General features: G+C 40.1%; 1 protein-coding gene across 1 annotated transcript; it reads left to right on the top strand.

Annotated features, from left to right (window-relative positions):
• The first annotated feature begins 1,952 nt into the window (after nt 1–1,952).
• nxph2a (neurexophilin 2a) lies at nt 1,953–20,689 on the top strand. Its single transcript, XM_063499270.1, has 3 exons — nt 1,953–2,793; nt 2,939–3,088; nt 17,821–20,689. The coding sequence occupies exons 2-3, from the start codon at nt 3,044–3,046 to the stop codon at nt 18,565–18,567; spliced, it is 792 nt and encodes a 263-aa protein (XP_063355340.1). The 5' UTR covers nt 1,953–2,793; nt 2,939–3,043; the 3' UTR covers nt 18,568–20,689.
• Nucleotides 20,690–21,173: the final 484 nt, after the last annotated feature.

Raw genomic sequence — 21,173 nt, forward strand, 5'->3', positions numbered from 1 at the left:
AAGTGAAGAAGAAACACTCAGCCTAGACCCATTGCAGCATAACTAAGGGAGGATTTAGGGTCACCAACCTTGAGCGTTTTAAGCCTGGTCTCAAATGTAGAGAGGGAGTCTGTCTCCTGAATCTAAACTGGGAGCAGGTTCCACAGAAGAGGAGCCTGGAAGCTGAAAGCTCTGCCTCCCATTCTACTTTTAAATAGCATGAATCAAATGGAAATGGCCATTTAACAGGTGAATGCTACTAATATAAACAGGTGTCTGTTCAAAATGATTCCCTTACTAACCTCAGAATTTAAAGTATAAGCTTGCCCTTTAGTGTGTTATCATTTTGTTGATAACTTTTTAACATTGACTCAAACATATTGACCTGCTTTACACCCTTGTTGATTAGACAGTGTGGTTGCAACATTGCCACTGAGTGAAAGACTTAATTAGTTACAAATTCTTATGAGGGAACTTTTAGAAGTTTTACAGTCCCGATGGCTGAAATCCAGGTATTATGAAAGGTAGCAGGAAAACTGATATGAGTTTAATGTTCAGGAGAGTGACATTTGATCCACTTCGTGGCAGTTCAACCTGCACGTGCGCAGCCAGCACACCATTAAAAGTATTTGTAGACATGTGAAGTAAAGATTGAGTGGGCACTGTTTACACTGTTTTCCTGAAAAAGAGAGGATTGCCTGTATTGAAACATTTCAAATCAAATGCTGGTGGCTCTAAAGTGCAAAGTTTGATATAGGAACAGTATTAAATCAGTGCAGTCACTGTTCTTAATTGTTTTCCTTTGGTTTATCTCTTTGAGTTTCTCCCTTCAATGAGAGCCAGTGAAAGGATGCATTGTCATATGAAGAGGTCACTTAACTCTATGATTTAATTATTTGTAATACACCTGACACCAGGTATTGAGTGTACAATTTAGAAGTACATGTTTCATTTTAATGTAAGAATTTTTTTTTTGACAAAAATCCAGCTCATTTGTATACGGCTAAATAAGATTTAGCCTATAGCACAACTAAAACATAGTGTGAGTGTTTATGCATGCATAAAGTCTGTTTGTGGGATAGAAAAGAAAGTAATATAAGGTGATACATTCACACTGATCTGATACTGCCTTGATGGCTTACTCAGCAACATATTGTGCTGATCTGCTCTTATTGGGTTTCATTCTTTCACCTTCATATTTGGACTTTAACTTCTCAAGCACAAGCCTTCTCTTGCCAAAAATAATTGTCACACATTCATGTTTACATAGAAATTTAAATAAATTCAAATATTCGCTAGTTGAAATGAAAAGATACAAACTGATGCTTTTAGTACAAACTAATTTCACCTCTGCTGCTGCAGCCTTTTCTGTAAAGTCACATTTTTCGCTTTAACCATATGATGGCGCCAAATTCAAAAGAATCGCTACACCAGTACTAGTCACGGTAGAAAATCTGCTTGCACAGCCACGGGGCCCCAGCAGTGAGGACACTCCGCAGCTCTATTTAACAGTTGAAGGATTTTGCTCTGCGGTCTGGTTCCATTTGTGCTTATACAGAAAATCACTGTTGATCAATACAAAGTTATCATGAGCGATTACCTTTTTATTCTCTAATGAAAGATTTCTGCTCTGGTGGGAGTGGTCTCTTCCAGATGAGGGTCAACAAACGGTTAGATTGATATGAAAATGATCTGCAATGTGTAATCTGTCGATTTTAAAGTCCACAGATTTTAAAGTCCACAGCCCCTTTCCACTCCACCGCCATCTTTAAAACATCTTAACATCTTTTAGAAAAAGGTTGTTTCATCCCTCCAGTGGAGTTTTTGGAGATGTGCACATTCAGAGCCAACGATATTTTGGCATCATGTGGTGGCTCACCGCCTTAGTAAGAAACTTTCATTTATCACTCCTCTGTACTTGCACAGCGGTTGACCTTTTGTTGCCTGCACTTTGTGGTCAGGATTGCAGCATCAGCTGAGTTTCCAGAAGAATAAGTGTCTCTGGTTGCTGTGCTTTTAGCTGCACGATGCAAACAGGAATGTCCACACATCTTGCGTTTGCAAGATGGGTTTAATACATGCAACGATTTTAAAGGCTTTTCTATACATTCTGCTAAACACGGCTTGCATGCACTCTTATATAACTGGACATGTACGCATTCGAGTCATTACACAAAACTTCCAACGAAAATCACGGCATAACTGTTCTCTGCGATTAAGCATCTAAACGTTAAGGGGTTAAACACGTGCGCGTTATGATGAACAAAACCGGACAACGGTGACATCAAGCTTTTACTTGTCTCTTAGATGGAGAGAGTAAGACTTCTAAGGTACATCTTTAGGTCTGAGTCTCTGAACGGATGCGCGCCGACCTTGGAGTCTCCAGACGCGCAGAAGAGGATTTTGCGCACTGAAATCAAACAGAGCCTAAAAGCGAAGACAGCGAGCTGACTATTGTCTGTCTGACTGCAGTCCTGGCACTGGGATACGGGCACGCTTGGCTGTGTTTTACTGCGCATACTGACAACTTAAGACCAACATTGCTCCGGATTGAGTAAGGGAAAATATAGTCCACAGTTTATTTCGCTTTGTCTGGATTCTAAACTTAGAGGAGCGTTGTTACAACTGAACTGCTTAATGTAGACGCTTCACTACTGTAGACGAGCCAAAGAGTCCCAGCTGCTCGGGGGAAAGTACCTCGACATCCTGAGAGACGTTTTGAGAGGATTTTAGGTCTCTTTGCTGAACGTGGACTGAGAGAGGATGATCCCAGCCGCCTTACCGAAATAAGTGAGGTATTGCCTTTACGAAACGGTAAGGAAAAGTTTAGTATATTTCTTGAATAATTCACTGCCCCTAGCTTTGATGTCTTTCCAAATTAAAAAGAGACGTTCTAAATGATTTAACGACGTAAATATTTCCACTTTTCCCTCTCTCTCTCCCTCTCTCTTTCTTGCAGGTGATCATAGCGATGTTTCAGTGCCATGAGCGTCTTCACCTCTCCAAATCTTCCAGAGAGGATTTAATCCCCGCTCATCGTGAATAAGTCGACAAGTCGTTGAAGATGAGTCCTCTGCAAACATTCTTGTTGTTTTTCCTCCTGCACCAGGTGAGGAGTGAGATGAGTGAATGAGAAGAGGCTAATTATGCAGAAGCATGTCTCCGACTGAGAAAAAGTGGAGATGAAGCGTTTTTATTATGCTGTAGGACTCTTACGAGATAATTATTTCTTCACTCTAGGTTATGGTTTAAACTTCTTTTGCTTATATTTGTTTTGTTGGCCTGTCTTTTATGTGGATCCTTATCACGCAGCTGTGCAAGACTTGTCTATCTCCACATTGTGCCAAACTGAATAATTTCCTGGCATGAAATTTTATTTGGCACAGTCATCAGGAGCAAATTCATTTGCCGAGCAGAACTCCTCATTCAGTCTTACAGGGATAAGCTTAATTGTTTTATGTTATCAGGGCTCGCACACTATTCAGTGAAATACTTTTCATGTGTTTTTTTAAAATCCATAAAATAGTAAATAATTTAATACCCTTAGAAATGGCACCATTTCTTTCTTTTCTGTGGCCACTGAAAAATATGGTAAAAACAAACATAATGAATAACATAATGCAAACATAATGCATTTAGTAATCCTGGAAAGACTCCAGCTTTGCTTTAATGCGCATCATGTATTCTACAATATGCCGTTAATTACCATAAAAGCATCTGAGTTTATTATTTCTATTTGATATTGTGGCTTTTTGTAAGACCATCAGCTTTCTCAGCTATGGAAATTTTACATTACATGCAGAGTGTTGCAAAAGGTAATAGGTTAGAATTAACAATTATGTAGTATTCTAAATAGAGACAGAGAATTACTGAGGTAAAAAAAAATCTACTTAAGATATTTTATAAAATATGCTGTTAATTTATGTGCTGTTTCAGTGTCTTTCAGTGTTTATATTCACTATTATGTCCTTGGGTGTGTTGCTTCTCTCAATCACGGCTCATCTGAAAATACAACCTGCCTCTTCATCCCTTCAGGTGCATCACGTGCACCTTTGGTGATCATTAGAATCATTAGACGTCTGTGTTGAACCTCTAACCTGTTTTAAATGTCTTTGCTCTCAAATTGTGGCCAGAGTTCTTTTTTTATTATTACTTTTTCCCCTTTCAAGACAACTGAGAACAATAGATGGAAATTGAAAAACCCAGGGATTTTAAAAGCTTGATGATAACGGTGACGTCCCTGTTAATCCAAAGAAAATTATTTAGTATTTACCAGAGAATGATTGTGTTAAGCTTCTAGACGTAATCTTTCTGTAGTCTAGTTCAGGTTTTAATGCAGCAAGCACTCGGAAGAAAGTTCATGAGCTTTTGGGAAGTATAAAGGCCTTTCCTGCCCTTTCCCCACCCCATCATATCGTGATGTTGTCCCCTATAGATAGTTGAATACAGCGAGGGTATTAGCGTTTTCGTCCTTGCTTTATGGATTCTTGCCATGATCAAACTTGCACCGAAAATGCCATGGGATCGAAGAAGTTCTTCACATCTGTGCCATCCTCAAAGAGGGCCTCTTTAAAGATAGCCTTCAACTGTACAGCTGCAGCAGCAAAGTGCTGTCTGCTTTGGCTGCGGTTGTAATCAGCCCTGTGCCTTTTGGGAGCTGTGCCTCCAGAGAGAGACAGACTGCCTCCCTGGAGAGGCTCTCTTTGTATGCCTCAGTAGCTTCCCTCCCAACAGATTCACCAATGTCTGACTGGGGATGTAGTGGCCCTTATCAATATTACCCTACCTTCTTAGGTTCAAAAAAATCCCAAATATCTGACCCTCAGTAAAGGAATGGAATAAGTGCTGCAATACATCATGAAGTATGAATAAGATTTCTTTTTTGTTAGTGTATGAAACACTGAAAAGATGCACAAGGATAACGCCCATCAGCGCAAGGCCAGATTTTGAACCCGAAAAGCATTCTGTGATAGAGGATTGCACGCAGGACACTTAAACCCTTTGATATGAAATTTTTAAGCTTCTTGTTTTAAGTAAAAATCCAGAGTTTGAAAAAGTGGTTCAAATCCTCAAAGACCCCCAGATAAAACCACACTTTTCTTCCCATCGCTCGTCACATGCACATTCAATTAAAAAGCGCTTAGAACATGAATCAAGCGGTGAAAATGTAACCCTGGACCCAGCATCTGTGCCATGCCCCAGGGACAAATAAGAGGGTCAAAGCCATCCTGGGAGAATCCATTCTTCCCCCTGACATCTGCTGCAGTTATCCTCTGTGCAATGACAGCAGAACAATGTAGATGAAGATGAAACATATTTGAGAGCCGTGCTCTCTGCCATCTCCCTCAGCCCGTCCTGCCCTACGTCTATACCAGAGACTGCACGCAGGGAAAGTGGGGTTTTCAACTCTGCTTGGGATTAAGTGTTAGGAGACGTTGACAAAGTCTATTACGCCTTTATGTCTTATTGCCGGGGTGAGAGCTCCTCTGGTAATATTATGTCACAACACAGCATCTATATGGCCCATGCCAAGAGGATCAGTCGCAGCGTTAGATGTATTGCTGCCTTTTCTGTTACCGAAAACACCACCCAGGGTTGAACTGAGCGCGGAAGACGAGAACGTCTTAAAAGATGGGTGTGACGCACTAGCGAGACGAAGCTTAGCTGGTTACTAGTAAGCTGAATGTGTCTTGTACTCCAGATCACGCCAGGCTTGGAGTTCATCCCTGCAACTTTGATGTGCAGTGATTTAAGGGATTACGAGTCATTTCCCAAAGGATTTAGCGTTAATTTTCTACAGTTAATAATTTATTTAAAAACGTGTTTACTTATTTGGTCATGCGGAGATTTTAAAAAGTCTTTGTTACAAAACAATCAGATATGAATTTGATGTGATTCAATTTTAGACACAAATATTGCTGTAAAATTCTGCCAGAGGATTTTCCCCCTAGTTGTGTTTTTTCCCCCCCTCTGCAGTGGTAGAGTGAGACAGTGATGCTCTATTCAAAGGCAGAAAGGGTTCTGGCAAGGACAACAGTTTTATCCCTGTCTTCATAACAAAACACAAATTCTACATAAAATCCCTCTCTAAGGGCTCTTTAACCCTTTTCCCCTTCCCCATGCTCAATTAGGTTTGGTTTTATTATTTATTTATTGTATATTTAAAGGCAACTAACACTGGGAAGTGTAATAAAATGTACAGTGGGGGGATTAGGAGCAGCTCTTTAATCTCACGCTTCTGATAATACTGCATGGGCTGATTGATTAGTTTTTCAGGAAGCTTATGTCAGAAAAACCTAATCCGTCTTTGGATTGTGCCAGCCTTGTAAGGTTTTCCGCGCTGCCACTTTATCATGGCGGCGAATTACAGAGCTGCTGGGCTGTGATAAGGTCCTCGTCTCTTTTACAGACCCCACCGCCCAACCCCCTGCACCTCCCTTTCCCTCTGGACAATAAAAAAAAAAAAAAATGTGTTTATATTCTTCACATCCCTGCTCTGCCTGGTCTTCACATCAACCTCTCCCAGGATTTGCCTTGTAAGAAAGAGAGAAAAAAAAAAGAGTGGAACTTAAGTCTTCAAAACCCCACCAGAGAAATTGGGTGGAGAGAGAAAAAAAATATGAGAGAACACGTCTGGCAGACCAGTAGAAATTTCTGTGGAAGTGATTAAACATTGGATTGACAGAGTGAAGGGGCCTTGTATGCATGCGCTGCCTTCCAGGAATCATTTTGGAGCTTACATGGAGCTGATCTGTATCTGTGCTCATATTGGGGTCACAATCTTTCTAGCCAGGAGGCCTGACTTGATAATCCCTCATAAACAATACTGTCCGTGGCATTTTCAGTCCTCAACTTGTATGTTGTCTCAGTCCTCTGAAGAAAAGGTTGTTGCTTCTCCGAGTGAAATCCCTCAAACGTAGCTCGCAGCCACTACAGGTTGTTCTGACTGTATTGAGCCCCGCAGCCTGCTCCTTTCCCAATCATCAGTCATAATTGTGTTTGTACTGGCAATAAATCCATGATAAAGGTCTTGAAATGAAGAGAAAGAAGCTCCAAATGATTGATAGCTATGACACAATTGCCCTTTGCTTTGACAATAAGCCTAATCACGCCACGGTATGGCCCATTAAAGACTTTAGTCAAACAATTATAAGCGGCACGGCTATTTTCCCGCTAGCTGCTCGTGGGATGTGAACTGTTTAGGATGAAGTGCAGAGCCTCTCTAGTGGTGCAGGAAACATTATGTTTAATATGATGTTGAGTTTCCTGATCTTGGTCCACAGCTATGAATTTTTATGGGCGATGTGCAGCCCGAGGCGGTGTTAGATCTAGAGGCTCTGCTACCTTATAGCATTGTCATTACCTCTCTGCAGTGTCAGAAGCATCCAGCACTCACTGATGCACAGCGCCAGTGTTTTGAAGACTGTTGTCTGTATTGCTTTTTACTGCCGTGCTGCAACAAAACTAAATGTCGCAATCAATTTATGGAGAGAAGAATTTTTGTCTGCACCCGGCGAGGGGATGGAATATGATGCCACGGTGCCACTTTTTCTTTTAATTAGTCAAATATTTACATTAACACTACGTGTACCAGCTACCACACTGCAATCACACGAAACCGTGACTTAACAGGCGATGTTTCTTCTTTAAATAATTTCAAATTTCCTGAAAACTCTGACATAAGAAGTTGTTAATTACCATCTGTGTGGTTCTTGGAGAAGGCAATCACATTTCATGTCAAAGCTCTGAGAAATGATTGACCTCTTTAATTAAAACTGTATTGCTTTTCTGTTAAAGGAAAAGTGTGACAGCTATAGAATAAGTACAATAAATCTCCCTTCTGATTATTCTCAGTTTTGCATTTCCTCCTCTGCCTCCAAGCTTTGAGCCCCCTTTTCTTTTTCAGCATGTCATTTTCAGCCATAACAAAGCACTGTCAGCTCCCCTCTGTCTTTGTATATTTCTTGTGAAGTACCTGTCTTCACAGCTACTCAGAGGAAAAAGGAAGCAACGTCTTTCCAACTCTTGTTTCTTCTTCAAAGAGCCCTGTTTCTGTGAAATCAGCCACGGCGCAATCTGCTCGGAGAACAGAAACATTTTGCTCTGTCAAATTTAGCGGACGTGCTTTTGAGCAAATCAAGCAAAAACATTTTGGAATAAAACACTCCTATCATTCAAGAGGAGAAAATGTAAAACTGGCGTTGTCGCATGCTCACAAAAAAGGAGCTCAGAGAGAGAAACATTTAGATTACGTCTTCCCGAGATGAAAGCAGAAAAAAAACCCTAAAAGTAGAACTTTGAAGTATTAATTTAACAACAACACACCATGCCTCTTTAAGCTGCGCAGTTTTACAAGCACATTTACCATTGTCGTACCAAGTATAAGGTGTTAAAACCAGTCAAGAGAATGGTAATTACACTGAGTCCAATGTGCTTTGTGGTATTATCCTACTCAATCCCTATCAGCTATCAGGCATACGGAGGTGCGTGGCAGGTGTCAGGAGCCAGCACAGGAGTTGGCGCTCTGACCATGTAAGGGGATTATGAAACTGATGATGCGTTGAAAGGTAACGCCTGCCTAAAAGTGAAGTGTTCAGGGCTTTGCAGCTGTCATATATGGCAGGTGGCGAGATAACACAAGTATCCAGATTACCTGGAGGCTCTCGTCCCAGAGCCTGCCGTCACTCTCTCTCTCTCTTCTCTCTTGGTGGGATCTTTGTTAACACTTTGGAAACACCTGACATCATCGCTGAATTCAAAGTTTCCACACCGAGCCATACTCACTAACATCCCATTTTCACCCCCGGGTCTCATGCAGTTAATTAACAAACTGTCAGAATGCATTTTAATTGATACTGAGAATTTTATAGCAAGATGATGATGATTTTCATTGTCTTTTGCTACAACACATAGTCAAGGTTTATGTGTTATTATGCTGCTAAAGTCACTGCATGTATATCCTAAACTTATCATGTGGGTTTCCACATTTTTACAGCTGCAAACACCTGTAAAAGGTAATTAAATGTCATATTTTAAGTATTTAAAAGCATTTTTTGCTCAAGCCAGTTTAAAGTTAATTTGAAGATTAATTTTCAAGATGCAAAACCAATATATGTATATAAAATGGCATTTATGAATTCTAAAATATTATGCAGATTATAGATGAAATTGCCCAGTTTAGTTAATAAATGCCCTCCTGACCAGCATTTGATGTGAACAATGGAACAATAAGAAAACAAAGGCAATTATTCAAAAGTTGTTGTTGTTGTTGTTGTTTTTTTTTTTTTTTTAACTTTTTCCTGGCTTGAGTAGAGATATTAAACACCACAGGACCTCTGTGAATGCTATTTCATTACTGAGATTAGTTTTGGGGGTGGCAGCATGTTTGGTTGTGATGCCCCCACCCCCACACACACATACTCACGCTCACACACACACATGGGCCCCTCCCAAAAATGTAAATTTTTAAATAAAGAAGTCTTAAAAACAATTTTACCCAAAGAAAACAAATATATTGGATCTGGTAGGAAGTTAAATGACCTCTTACTGAAACTGACTTACACATGAAATACATTGCAAAACTACCTTTTTTTTCCCCACATGAATGACACGCCCTGCATTACATTGAACAGAAATTTTGTGATTTCTCTTGTCAAATGCATTGACAGATAACAGATAATTCATAGCCTTAAATACGGCTTTACAGTGGCTGCAAGCAAAAGGTCAGACAAGTGAGCAGACATAATGCGTCTCTTGGCATGGCAGGCTCTAACAGGACAGGCTCTGCCTCTCGTCGCAATCAAAGTATAACAGGTCCGAGCTAACGGTGGTGTAATTTCCTGTAATTTGTTCAGTTTAACAGGAGTCGCTGAAGCATGTTTCCACAACGACACGGCGGGAGAAGTAATTGTGTATTATTTGGACTGCCTGGTACATTGTCTCCTGCAGGGCAATAGGTGGCAATAGTAAATGTCCAAAAGAGTTGAGGCGAGGCGACGTTTCGGTCATTGTCATTTCAGATGCAGAGGAAAAAGAGAGGATTGTGTGATCGAGCCAGACAAGAACAACGCTGACACTATTAACATGACTAATGGCTCACATCGTATGATTTATGCTAGCCAAAGGAGGGTTATATTACGTGCTATAATTTATGCTAATCATAGGTTGCAAGCAGCCCCGAGTGACATCATGAGCTGTCAGATAATGTTTTGCCACAACGTGTGGATGCAAACAGGCACAAATAATAAATTTGGGTTCAATATGCTTTAGATGCTATAATAACTCAACAAGGCCAGATTTGTTGCACTGTATTTGTGTGAAAGCAAATTCGGCATACTTGGAATTTTTTTGAAGATGAATGTGGGCAGGTGTTGGAGTTGCTCTCTTTTGAGACATATTGTCCTTTCTTTTTTCATCAAAAGAGGTTTAGGGTCAAGGGCAGCTTTAGATCAACAGCATTGCAAGTAGTGGAAATAAGAGTGCCTCTCACTGGGATGAATGCTCGCTGATGTCGGCTCTAAGACATTAACCCTCATCCTCTGCTGTCTTCATAGATAATTTCTGAAAAATGGCTTCAAGTAGTTAATATTCAGTGATGTAACACACAACAGAAGGTCTAAGCAACAGCTGCAATTCTTCCTAACTTCCTAAAAAAGGTGGGCGGAGGGGCGAGCCTGAAAATTAAGTGTAATATTTTTAATAGATGAAAATATGCATCCAACTTTTGGGAAAAGCAATCAGATATATTATGTTTCTTTCTGCTGCTTTTTGTACACAAAGCTCTCAATTTGTAACAATTCTTCTCTTTTCACATGGCTCTCAATTTTTAGGCTTTAGTTACACTCCATTAAATATTGCACGGCTAGAAAAGATCCAACCTAAAACTAACAAGGATTTTTATGTGGCTGGGTGCCTGCGTTTGCCTTTTCTCTTTGCTCCAAGCCAACATGAAGAAACGCACCATAACAATCTGCAAAGTCACACACATTGGATTTTTTTCTTGCAATTAAATCAACAAGGTTTCAATACATATTTCATGCGAAGCAAGAAATCCAATATTCATAGTTATTATTATCTCTGTGCTCAAGCACCAAAGTTGGATTTTATTTTACTCATAGATATGCCTCTTCACCCATCCACCGAATATCCTGATAGCGCCAGCGGACTTGTTACATATTATGATAGCGATGCGATGATCCTCTATGTTTCGGGCAAATCTGTCAACAGTAAGAAGGAGAAGCGATGAGTGTGTAGATACAGAGCTAGCGATACAGCTGGGATTATAGAAATGAAAACATCAGCATCACGTCTTTTTGAGCTTGTCTTCCTGCCCTCTCCTCATCGTCAACACTTGTACAGAATGTGTAGACAGCCACAGACTGGCCTTCTGTAAACACACGGCAGTGGTTAAAGGAGTGGCTTTACAGTCAGTATGAAAATCATATACTACACAGAAATGTAACCACTAAAGAAACGCACTGAATTTCTACTCGGCACCAAGTGTACCAATATATTTTCACCACAAATAATGTCAGCTGTGTTCGCTGAAGATGAATTAAAATTGAGATCTATAACATCTTTTGCAGGAATGTCATGACACTGGAGGCTGTAGTCTGTCTCATTTTCACAGAGGTCAGGTGGTAATGGCCTAAAGGATTATACTGGGGGGTAGCAGATATGCTACATGCACACTCACTCACTAACTGTAGCCTCCTGTGATTGGTAAGCTGCCCCCGGTGTGTCGATTTGCTGTTACGATCCACCACAGTGCTGAAGCACCTGCCATGTGATTCCCCGGACGGCCTCTGATTAAAAGTGATGGGTTTGGAGCGTGAGGCTGTCCCAGCGATCTGAGCACCAATCTATTCTTCAGCAGAATGTAGACTCTCTCTGTGGGCTGCTTTAGCGCCTCCAGGGCCTCCTCTCATGGAACCGGCTCTGGGTGTAAATCATTACAAATGATATGCCCTGTAACATCAGGAGGAAGATGGCTAAGGAAGGACTTTGCGCAGGCGATTGCAGGCTGAGAATAGTCTTAATCTGAAAGATGCTACTTGTCATGTTGAATGTTTGAAAGCAAGAGTCTGCAGTCCATCCAGCTCTGCTACATTTTTTGGTCTAATGCTAGCAGCACTGGCTGAGCAGCTCCTAATATGACAGGTGTTTCGTCGCAATAGAGCTGGGTAAGTATTACGAAAGGCAGTGGCGAAGGTGGTGCAATTTTTGTGGGGTGTCCAGATTTTTACTATGTGGAAGCGCATCAAGTTAATGAAGCTTCAGACACAGAAAATTAGCAGAGAAATGAATTTCACCACCAAAGTGAGGTCAATTTGCACAGATAAATCCATGAAGAACAGTCGAGTGCATCATTGGAACTGCTCGGTTTGCACTGATGAGCAGGTTAATTGCCCATTTTGTTTATTGTGAGAAAGATGCCTGAAACCAATTTTCCCCAGACGCATATCTCAGCCTTATGCACTGGGAAAAGAAATCAGCTATGGAAAACCCAGAAACAGATTAGTTTAGCTTGCCTCTGCATCAACTTCATTTCCTGAGCAAAATGTGATTTAAAAACAAAAACAGAAAAGCAGACTTCAGATCATGAGTTGGCCACATTGTCAGTTGTGAAAGGCTGTGAAAGATTTGGTCACCATCAACAAACAAAAGCTGTAGACCTGCCCGTGGACCAGAACCCATCACAACCAAACACACTGCCACCAGCTTCTCTCTCCAAATGCATTTTAACGGCATCTCTTTAGATGATCCAGAAGCCAGATGTCACTGGTTTCTTAATAACTTTCTAGAGGCTAGTTCTGGTCACTATGGCAATTACCTTTATGTCAAGCCTCTAAAAGATATGTCTACCCACGGGACAAGCAGGCAGCCAGCTCCATAATGCTCGTTACAGATGAATGTCGAGGCTGATTCATTCTGACTCGCTGTGTGGTTCGCTGCTGCTCAAGCTACTGTCAGGATGTAAGTTTCATGAAAAGCTCTTGATTGTACTGATTGGCACAACATTAGATTGAATTGCCTATTTATGCATGGTTCTGTAAGAAAAGGCCCCTGAGGTATAGAAATGACAGGGGAAAAATAAAAGCCACAGATGTTCACGTCTGTAATAATACCAATGCACTTTTTACACACAGTAAAAACAGGTAGTCCTGCTTGTAAAGCAGCGTAAAAAGCTGGAGGTTCATAGACCATTCACCCAACTCTGACTTAGGCACAAATGTGTATTTTCCACTTTGTCTTTAACAGCTAGACTAGGGTGTGTACTTTGAGGATGTGGCTGATGATTAATTTTCGAAAACCTTTTTTCCGTTCATTTATGCAGGAAATTAATGCGCACATATGAAAAATGTGATTGCCACTTGTCAGCCAATATTAACAGTTTAATGTAAGCCTGTGACAAAAATATGAGTCCTTAAAAGTCGGTTATAAAAAAATGTTTAGTCAGGATGTGCAATGTTTTTCAGTTAAAAATGTATTTTTCTGTATTCTTTGGAGATATTTAAGCATTTTCAAAACAAAATAGAATAAAGTAGATAATACTGATAGATCTCTAAGTAGCTGATTCTTTTTTATGTATAAGAATGCATTACTTAAACAGTCCTTTTCCATTTAAATTTAATTGTGGGTTGTAAACTATATATGGCCCCATAATTTCCTAAAAAAATGCTGTTTTGAATGCAAACATATACAAGCATAAACATTTTACTCCTGACATTATATATGTATATACATATACATTTTTACCAGTCCAAATGTGTTTTATTTATTTAAATTTAGAATTCTAGTCACTATAACGTTAAAGATGGAGTGTCTATTAAAAAAGAAGGCTTAGCTTAGCTAATGAGAGTGATTAAGGTGCTCTTTCAGAGAGGAACCGTGTGTTTTATGCATGACATTTGATAGTGAACTGGAAATATCAGCTATTAGCACCTTGTGTGAGACTTTACTGTTTTTGCTCATCTTGGTGGATGTACATTAAAATTACCAGGAAACTGTTTGGTGCATAGGCCTTTATGTTTACTGCTGTACCACTAAACATAGTCTTTTATAGGGCAGAAAGAACGCTGACTGTTGTGGTGTAAAAGTGCGATATCTGTGCCGGGGTGTCTGAGGTTCACGCATGTCTTTGTGTTTTAATGTAGGACATGCAGGAAAAGGAAGAAGCTAAACCACACTAGCAGATATCCGCAATGTTTGCCACGAGTCACTGCGCCTTGTGCTGTTGAAATGAGGTCTGGTGTTTTCAGCTCCATAAGTCTACAGTTATTATCATAATAATGTCTTGTTTCAAGTTGCCCTGAAACGCCTCTAGCACGGCAGCACCGATTAAGAAATCTTAATTAAGCTTTTGTAGATTCTCCTTCATCAGACCTTGCCTTTTTTTCCCTTTTTTTTTGTACAAAACCTCAGAATCCTTTAGTCGGTTTTAAGAGACATCACTGCTGCCTAAATGAACAAGGTGTGCTCGAGTGTGTGTTGGTGCTGTGGTTGTGCAGGGAGGCAGCGAGAGAGAAAGAAACCAAAGCCTATGTGTCAGTGCCAGCTTTCAAGTTCCTAGTGCTTCATCTCTCTTGGGGCATTTAAGTATTAGATATCCCTCTGCTGATCCCCTTGTTGTCACAGCAATTTCCCTAGTTGCTCATCATACTTAAACTCCTCTCTCATTTCCATTATAATCATCCTATACAAAGCACACCTGAGATTTACGCAGAAAGACAATTTGGTTTCACCTCTGAAGTCGCGCAGCATGACACCCAGTGTGTTAAAGATATAACAGTTTGAGCTGGTGGGAAGACAAGTGCCATATCTTCCTTGTTCACAGCAGAGGAGAAATGTTCCTATTGAGAGCCTGCAGATTTTATGCTTAGCATCATCTGCTGTTGTGATGTTATAAGAGTCAAATCAAATTAACAGCTGAGCTCACATAAGGTATTACTAAGTGGCTGTATCAGTGGGGAATAACGCCACTGGAATTGGTTGATTAAATGACTTTGGATGTGATGAACTACACATAGGGGCATTATTACAGTGTTGCCTCATTCATCCATGTTTACAGGGAGCAACTGTCTTAATTAAGCATTGTGAGAGGTGATAAATGGGCCAGGCTCACTGTCCGTGGGAGACCCATTGATTTCACATTACATATCCAGATAGGCGAGCCATTACCTTCCGCTTTAGGCATTAAAGTGTTACCGCAGTCTCGGACATGAGCAGCACAGTAAAGCAAAGCTGTAATTATAAGACACAGCAGCTCAGCTTAAGGTGAATGTAGCCCTGTTACATTTCAGATGGAAAGGTTTGGGAATATGTGACAAAACAAATTGTGCTAGACAGACCTAGTTTGTTAGCTTTATGCACATATGCCTCAGTTCAGCTTACAGCAAAAATATAATTAGTCTGGAAATAGTATGCAGCATCTCTGTGAGAATTCAAGCAGCCGCTGCCCTGTACTTTCAACATCTGCTTCTCTCAGTGATCCCTATAACTGGGCCTGGGGAAAACCCAGCACTACTAATTACTAATAAAACTAGCTAAGCTTATTGCTGTGAATTATTAAAGCTTTATCTGAAGTGTACCAGGAATCGCTCCTAAAGCTAAACGGCTTTGAGGTACAAGGAGGGATCACAGTTCATTGCTGCGTCTGGATTAGCACTTAGCACTATACTTAGCGTACTTTACGACACTACCGTGGAAGAGTGTTTATAGGTGGACACGAGCTAAAGTTTAGAATCACAGAAAATGTGAATCTAAAATTTAAGTTAACCTTTCCCTTTAGTTCATGGGAATTTCTGTGCACTCGAAATATCAGAATCTGCTTAAGTTCATCAGTGCATCGTGTGTTCAGTTTATTACAAACTTCTTGTTTCCTCCCTTCTGTGGTGCTCCTGCTATCTAGCAGTAGTGTATTACAGGCTATTTACTTGCATGTGCATGACCTTTTTAATATTACATTTATATTAATTATTATTTTCTATTTATTTATTTATTTATTTGGTGAATGTTAAGTGATGCCCAGTGAATGCTATTTAGCTTCTTGCACAGACCTGTAATAATCTTCAGCATCCTATTACTGGGTTTACAATAGAACGAGATGTTGCCGTTGAATTTTCTATATTAATCTTTATTTCATTTGTGATAACGAAACCAACACGACCATTCAAACAATTTCTCATTTATTGAAAAGAAAATCTAATTGAATATGCTTTTTTTCCCCCTTTTCTTTATCAATGAACCCATAATGAATCATTGCATAAATACCTCTGACAAAAGATTTTAGGATATGCTAGAAGATGAATGTGAAAAGTGTCCATACTGCCCCTAGAGTAGTAGTTATAGCTGGCAACCGATTCCAGGAAGAGCCCCAAACCTTTTGGAGGTGTAAAAATCTGCCAAATGAAACATGTGGAGCTACCTTCTGTGGTGACGCATTGTGAATATTATTTATTTATATTTACTCCATGGGTAAATGTTTTTACCATCTGCTTTATACCAATGGCAATTCTCAAAAACACAGATTTAAACTTCATACATGCCAAACCCAAGAACCTATTACTGTTAACTTGTGAGGTGGAAGTTGCTTTTCAGAACTGGCAATCGTGCGTAAGGTTTATCTAACATTAACCACATTAGTTATTCATAGGCTCATGTTGTCTATATGCACGCTATCATTTTAGCTCTCTGCAGCTGCAGCTTTGCTGCTTTTTTCATTATTTGTGTATGTACCTTTCTCTTCCTCTGCTCTGCTACATGTCAGTGAAACAGACAAATGCAAAGCAGAGGAGCAAAGTATAATGAATGTGAATTCATCTATGTAGAATTACCAAATAGAAAGTTTTTAAAGAACACCCATCAATCCATTTTCTTAAACCCTTAACCAACTAGGGTAGTAGAGGAAGCCTCTTAGCTGACAGTGAGTGACAGGTAGAACACCTTGAACAGGCTATCAGTCCATCACAAGGCTAAGACCAAAAGACACACAACCATTCTCAGTCAAATTCCCACCTATGGCCAATTTAGAATCACAAATTAACCTAGCATGCATATCTTTTGGAGGAAACCAGAGCACACAAAAAAAAAACCTATGCAAGTACAAGGAGAACAGTCAAATTCTACAAAGAAAGTCCCTGAGCTGAACAGGAGGTTAAAACCCAGAACTTTCTGGCTTTGAGGCTGCCACTTTTAAATGAAAGTCTATAAAACACTTGGGAAAAGCTACTGCCATCTGAAAAAGAACATATCAGAAAAACTAAGTACACCCCATGATTCATGAGCATCTTTAGGGACAATAACTTGAAGTAATTGTTTTCTGTGTAACTTTATCAGTCTCTCCCAGCATTGTGGGTCCACTCTTCTTTACAGTGTTGCTTCAGTTCATTGAGCTTTGTGAGCATTCATTTATGCAGTTCTCTTAAGAAGTGAACATAAACAATTGCAGATTGTAGATTTGTTGGCATGCTTGGGATCATTGCGAGACCTAGTTGGGGCCAACCTTTAGCTGGTGCTGTGGCTGTTTTGATGGCCTTGGGGTGAATTTGGCACTCCTGGGAAGATCGTGGCATTGTATTATGATACACCTGAATGCTCCAGACCGGTAAACTGCTAAAATGTATTTATAGAGGTGATCACACTTGCTAACGATCAGTTATTATTAGCAGCACTTGGCTGCTATCTATCTTTTTCACATGACTGCATAGAGTTTTGTCAAAACTTTCTTATACACGTCACGTTAACAAGCAATGAATTTGAATGAATGAAATTGCATGTCACAAAGGTTTTCACGTCAGTTAATTGTTTTTTCTATCTACCTCTGTTCTGTTTCCTATCAAGGTCTCGTGCAGGAAAGTGCATGGAGGAGTCACAGAACTCATCGAGTGGAGGGACAGCGATAATGAACAGAAGATATCTCCCACCGGGGCCAGTCCACGGATCCTCAATCCCCTGCGTTTGTTTGCCAGGGGCTCCCCCGAGTTCAAGAGTAACATAAGGGAAATGACATATTTACACAGCATGGAGGACTTTTGGGACTGGTTATCTAACCAGACAGATGTTCAGGGCGCACAGGCCAGAACTAAGCGCAGACCCATCGTCAAGACTGGCAAATTCAAAAAGATGTTTGGTTGGGGAGACTTCCACTCCAACATCAAGACTGTCAAACTCAACTTGCTGATCACAGGAAAGATTGTGGACCACGGGAACGGCACATTTAGCGTTTACTTCCGCCACAATTCCACAGGTCTGGGGAATGTGTCGGTGAGCCTGGTGCCACCTTCCAAGGTGGTGGAGTTTGAGATCGCCCAGCAGTCCACACTGGAGACCAAAGACACCAAATCTTTCAACTGTCGCATTGAATATGAGAAGACGGATCGCAACAAGAAGACTGCCTTGTGCAGCTTTGATCCATCCAAGGTGTGCTATCAGGAGCAGACGCAGAGCCATGTGTCATGGTTATGCTCAAAACCCTTCAAAGTCATATGCATCTATATAGCCTTTTACAGCGTAGACTATAAACTGGTCCAGAAGGTATGCCCTGACTACAACTACCACAGTGACACACCTTACTCCTCAACAGGGTGACCTAGTAGTTGTTAGTCTGCATCAGCCTTTTGTTTTATCTTCAAATAATGTAAATGTCAAGCTCTAAACTCCTTATCCCAAAATACCTAAATACCTGAGACATGTTGCAGAAAGTGCGACTTATGAAGGGACGCACACTGGAGGGATTTGGTGAAACTTTTGCATATACTACACAAATACACAAGTTTAACACTTCAGATAGTTAGGTGTACAGGGACTTGGCTTTAGGGGTTGGCTTGGGATTCAAAAGGTAGTTACCAACCCTGGAAGAATCCACCACATCACAACAGCACATGTTCTCTGTAAACCACGGGTATAATTAGTATGTTGTCCAGATGTTTCCTTCAAGGCTAGACTATAGGCATGGAGCCCTGCTGAGTTGGAAGCGTGTAGCTGGCTTCTGGAAGAGCTGCACTCATGCCAACATTTTCAAACAATTTTCGAACCTTGCTTAAATAGTAATGAGACAAAATATGACAGGACTTTAAATAATGTTAACAATTACAATACCTAAACATTAATAAAGCTATTCAACAGGGCATAAAATGAAAAAAAGAAATCCCATTTGGAAGATCACTGCATTAAGAATGATTAGTCAAAATGATCATTGCCTTTGAAGTGGCGCTAACATCCATTTATACCTGTTAACAGAACACAGACAGGACAGCCTCTATTATTTCAAATTATTTTGATCAATGGAATTATTTCATTAAGGAATGAATAATTAATATGGTCTTTAAACTGATCTGTTATCGTTCTTTTGTGGGGACTAAAATCAAGTGACTTGACTGATTCAAACCAATTCCTAAAGTGCTCATGACAAAATAAGTCCATCCAACTAATCTAATGCATAAGAAACCTGAGAGCATGATCATACATTACTAACAAACTGTATGTAGGCACCTATCCTAGCTTAACACGGCTGCAGCCTTGTTTGCGCCTTAAAATGTGTTGGTTTTCTGCTACAATTATCATAAGGCATGTGTATGCTAAACTAGTCTGAGATCCAACATCTGTGTTTGCAGGATGCACTTTGAGGCATCAGCCTGCCTACTGAGCCCCACAGTGGATTAATGTGTCAGGAGAGGTAGGGAGGGGGAAGCAATAATTGCAGGACAGGTGGATTTAGTGAGTCTGGCAGACAATTATCAGCACTTTGTCATGGTTCTGCCACCAGCCCTGACATTACCTGTCTTTAATAGGCTTTAATTAGCCTGGGAAATTTCATTTACCAAGAGTGGAGAAACAAAAAGGTGGGGGTGAAGGCAAAAGTACAAAATCCATCTGCAATTTTAATGAGAAGAGGGACTAAATTTGAAATATAAGACATTTCCCAATAGTACAGCAGGCTTAAGTTGGCTGACTTTGTGTAAAAGTGGATAACATCCAGTCTTGTAGTACATGGTGTAATGTGTTCGACTCAGAAATCACTCAAAGTTTTTTTTAAGCTTTTGTTAAAAACCATTCGCATATTAAACGGCATGAGTTTTGTTATCTGGAGATACCCAGGGTTTTTAGGTTAGGGCATGTGCCACTAAAGACAAAGAATATGTTTCTGTTAGCGTCATTTTATTGGATGTATCTCACGTCTTTCCACTTCAGCTGTAAATGATTCCATCACCTTATACATGAGGTGAGGTGTACGATAAGGAACTTAACTCGGAGTTGATCTATGTTGATGTTTTGGTTCTGCTCCTTTGTGCAAATGCTGTGTGTTAATGTGTAAAACTAAACGTGTTTATTGATTATGGTTTCAAAGTAAATGATGTCAGATTACCTTAATTTTTCCAGAGAACTCTATCAAGTATACTGTATCTTCTTTTTTGGTGTTTGTTAAGAAATATCATGTAGATAAATGTCATATTTCAGCTTACGGTTAGATTGCTTTGATTTCATTTTTTGTAACTGCAGATTGTACCCAGTTTGATTTCTGCTTGCTCAAAATTGTTTCAATAGTTTCCCTTGTAAAATACGAGTAAAAGCTCTTCTGTGTATAGTGTAATTACACTTTTCATTTTGGAATATTTGATTTCAGATTTTGTTAAAATGTAACTGTAAAGATCAATTTAGGTTTTTATGGCATTAAACCTTATTTGAACTTGGCTCAAAGCATGCTGTCACACCGAGTCAGGTCTAGTCTGTTGGTGCTCGTAGTTGTCTCGTTTCATTCCTGAAAGGACTTCTCAACAGGATAAACACACAATTTTAAGAGGTACATTTCAGGGTAGCTTTTTAATGGGCAATAAATCTGTGTCCACAGGCGTGGATGATACCAGAGGTACACCTCAGGGAGCACATCCATTTTGCCGTGGCCATCAGGGACAGGGGTCTTTTCATTCGCTTCCATTACTCTTATCTGATCAGGGTGAGGCACCTACTCCTTATAGGCATCAAGTCACGCTACGCTTTCCTGCTGCATGCACCCAAATCCCCTGGAAAACTACAAGGAATGTTAACATACATTTCACTTCTCAGCATCCAGTGCTTATTTCCGACAATCAATATAAGAGAAAAAAAAATTTCAATTTTGACACTGCAGGCATCTCTCTCTTTCAAGCTTTAAAGTTAGTAGAGGAGCGCGAAGGAGGAAGATAAAAGGTTGGAGA

This window comes from Pelmatolapia mariae, linkage group LG16_19 (genome assembly GCF_036321145.2).
Source record: "Pelmatolapia mariae isolate MD_Pm_ZW linkage group LG16_19, Pm_UMD_F_2, whole genome shotgun sequence".
In the NCBI taxonomy this organism is placed as follows: Eukaryota; Metazoa; Chordata; class Actinopteri; order Cichliformes; family Cichlidae; genus Pelmatolapia; species Pelmatolapia mariae.

Bases quoted from the DNA above. Each gene is read 5' to 3' on its own strand.
- nxph2a (XM_063499270.1), top strand. From the start codon at position 3,044: ATGAGTCCTCTGCAAACATTCTTGTTGTTTTTCCTCCTGCACCAG. The intron at 3,089-17,820 runs GTGAGGAGTGAG...TTTCCTATCAAG, and splicing joins TGTTTTTCCTCCTGCACCAG to GTCTCGTGCAGGAAAGTGCA.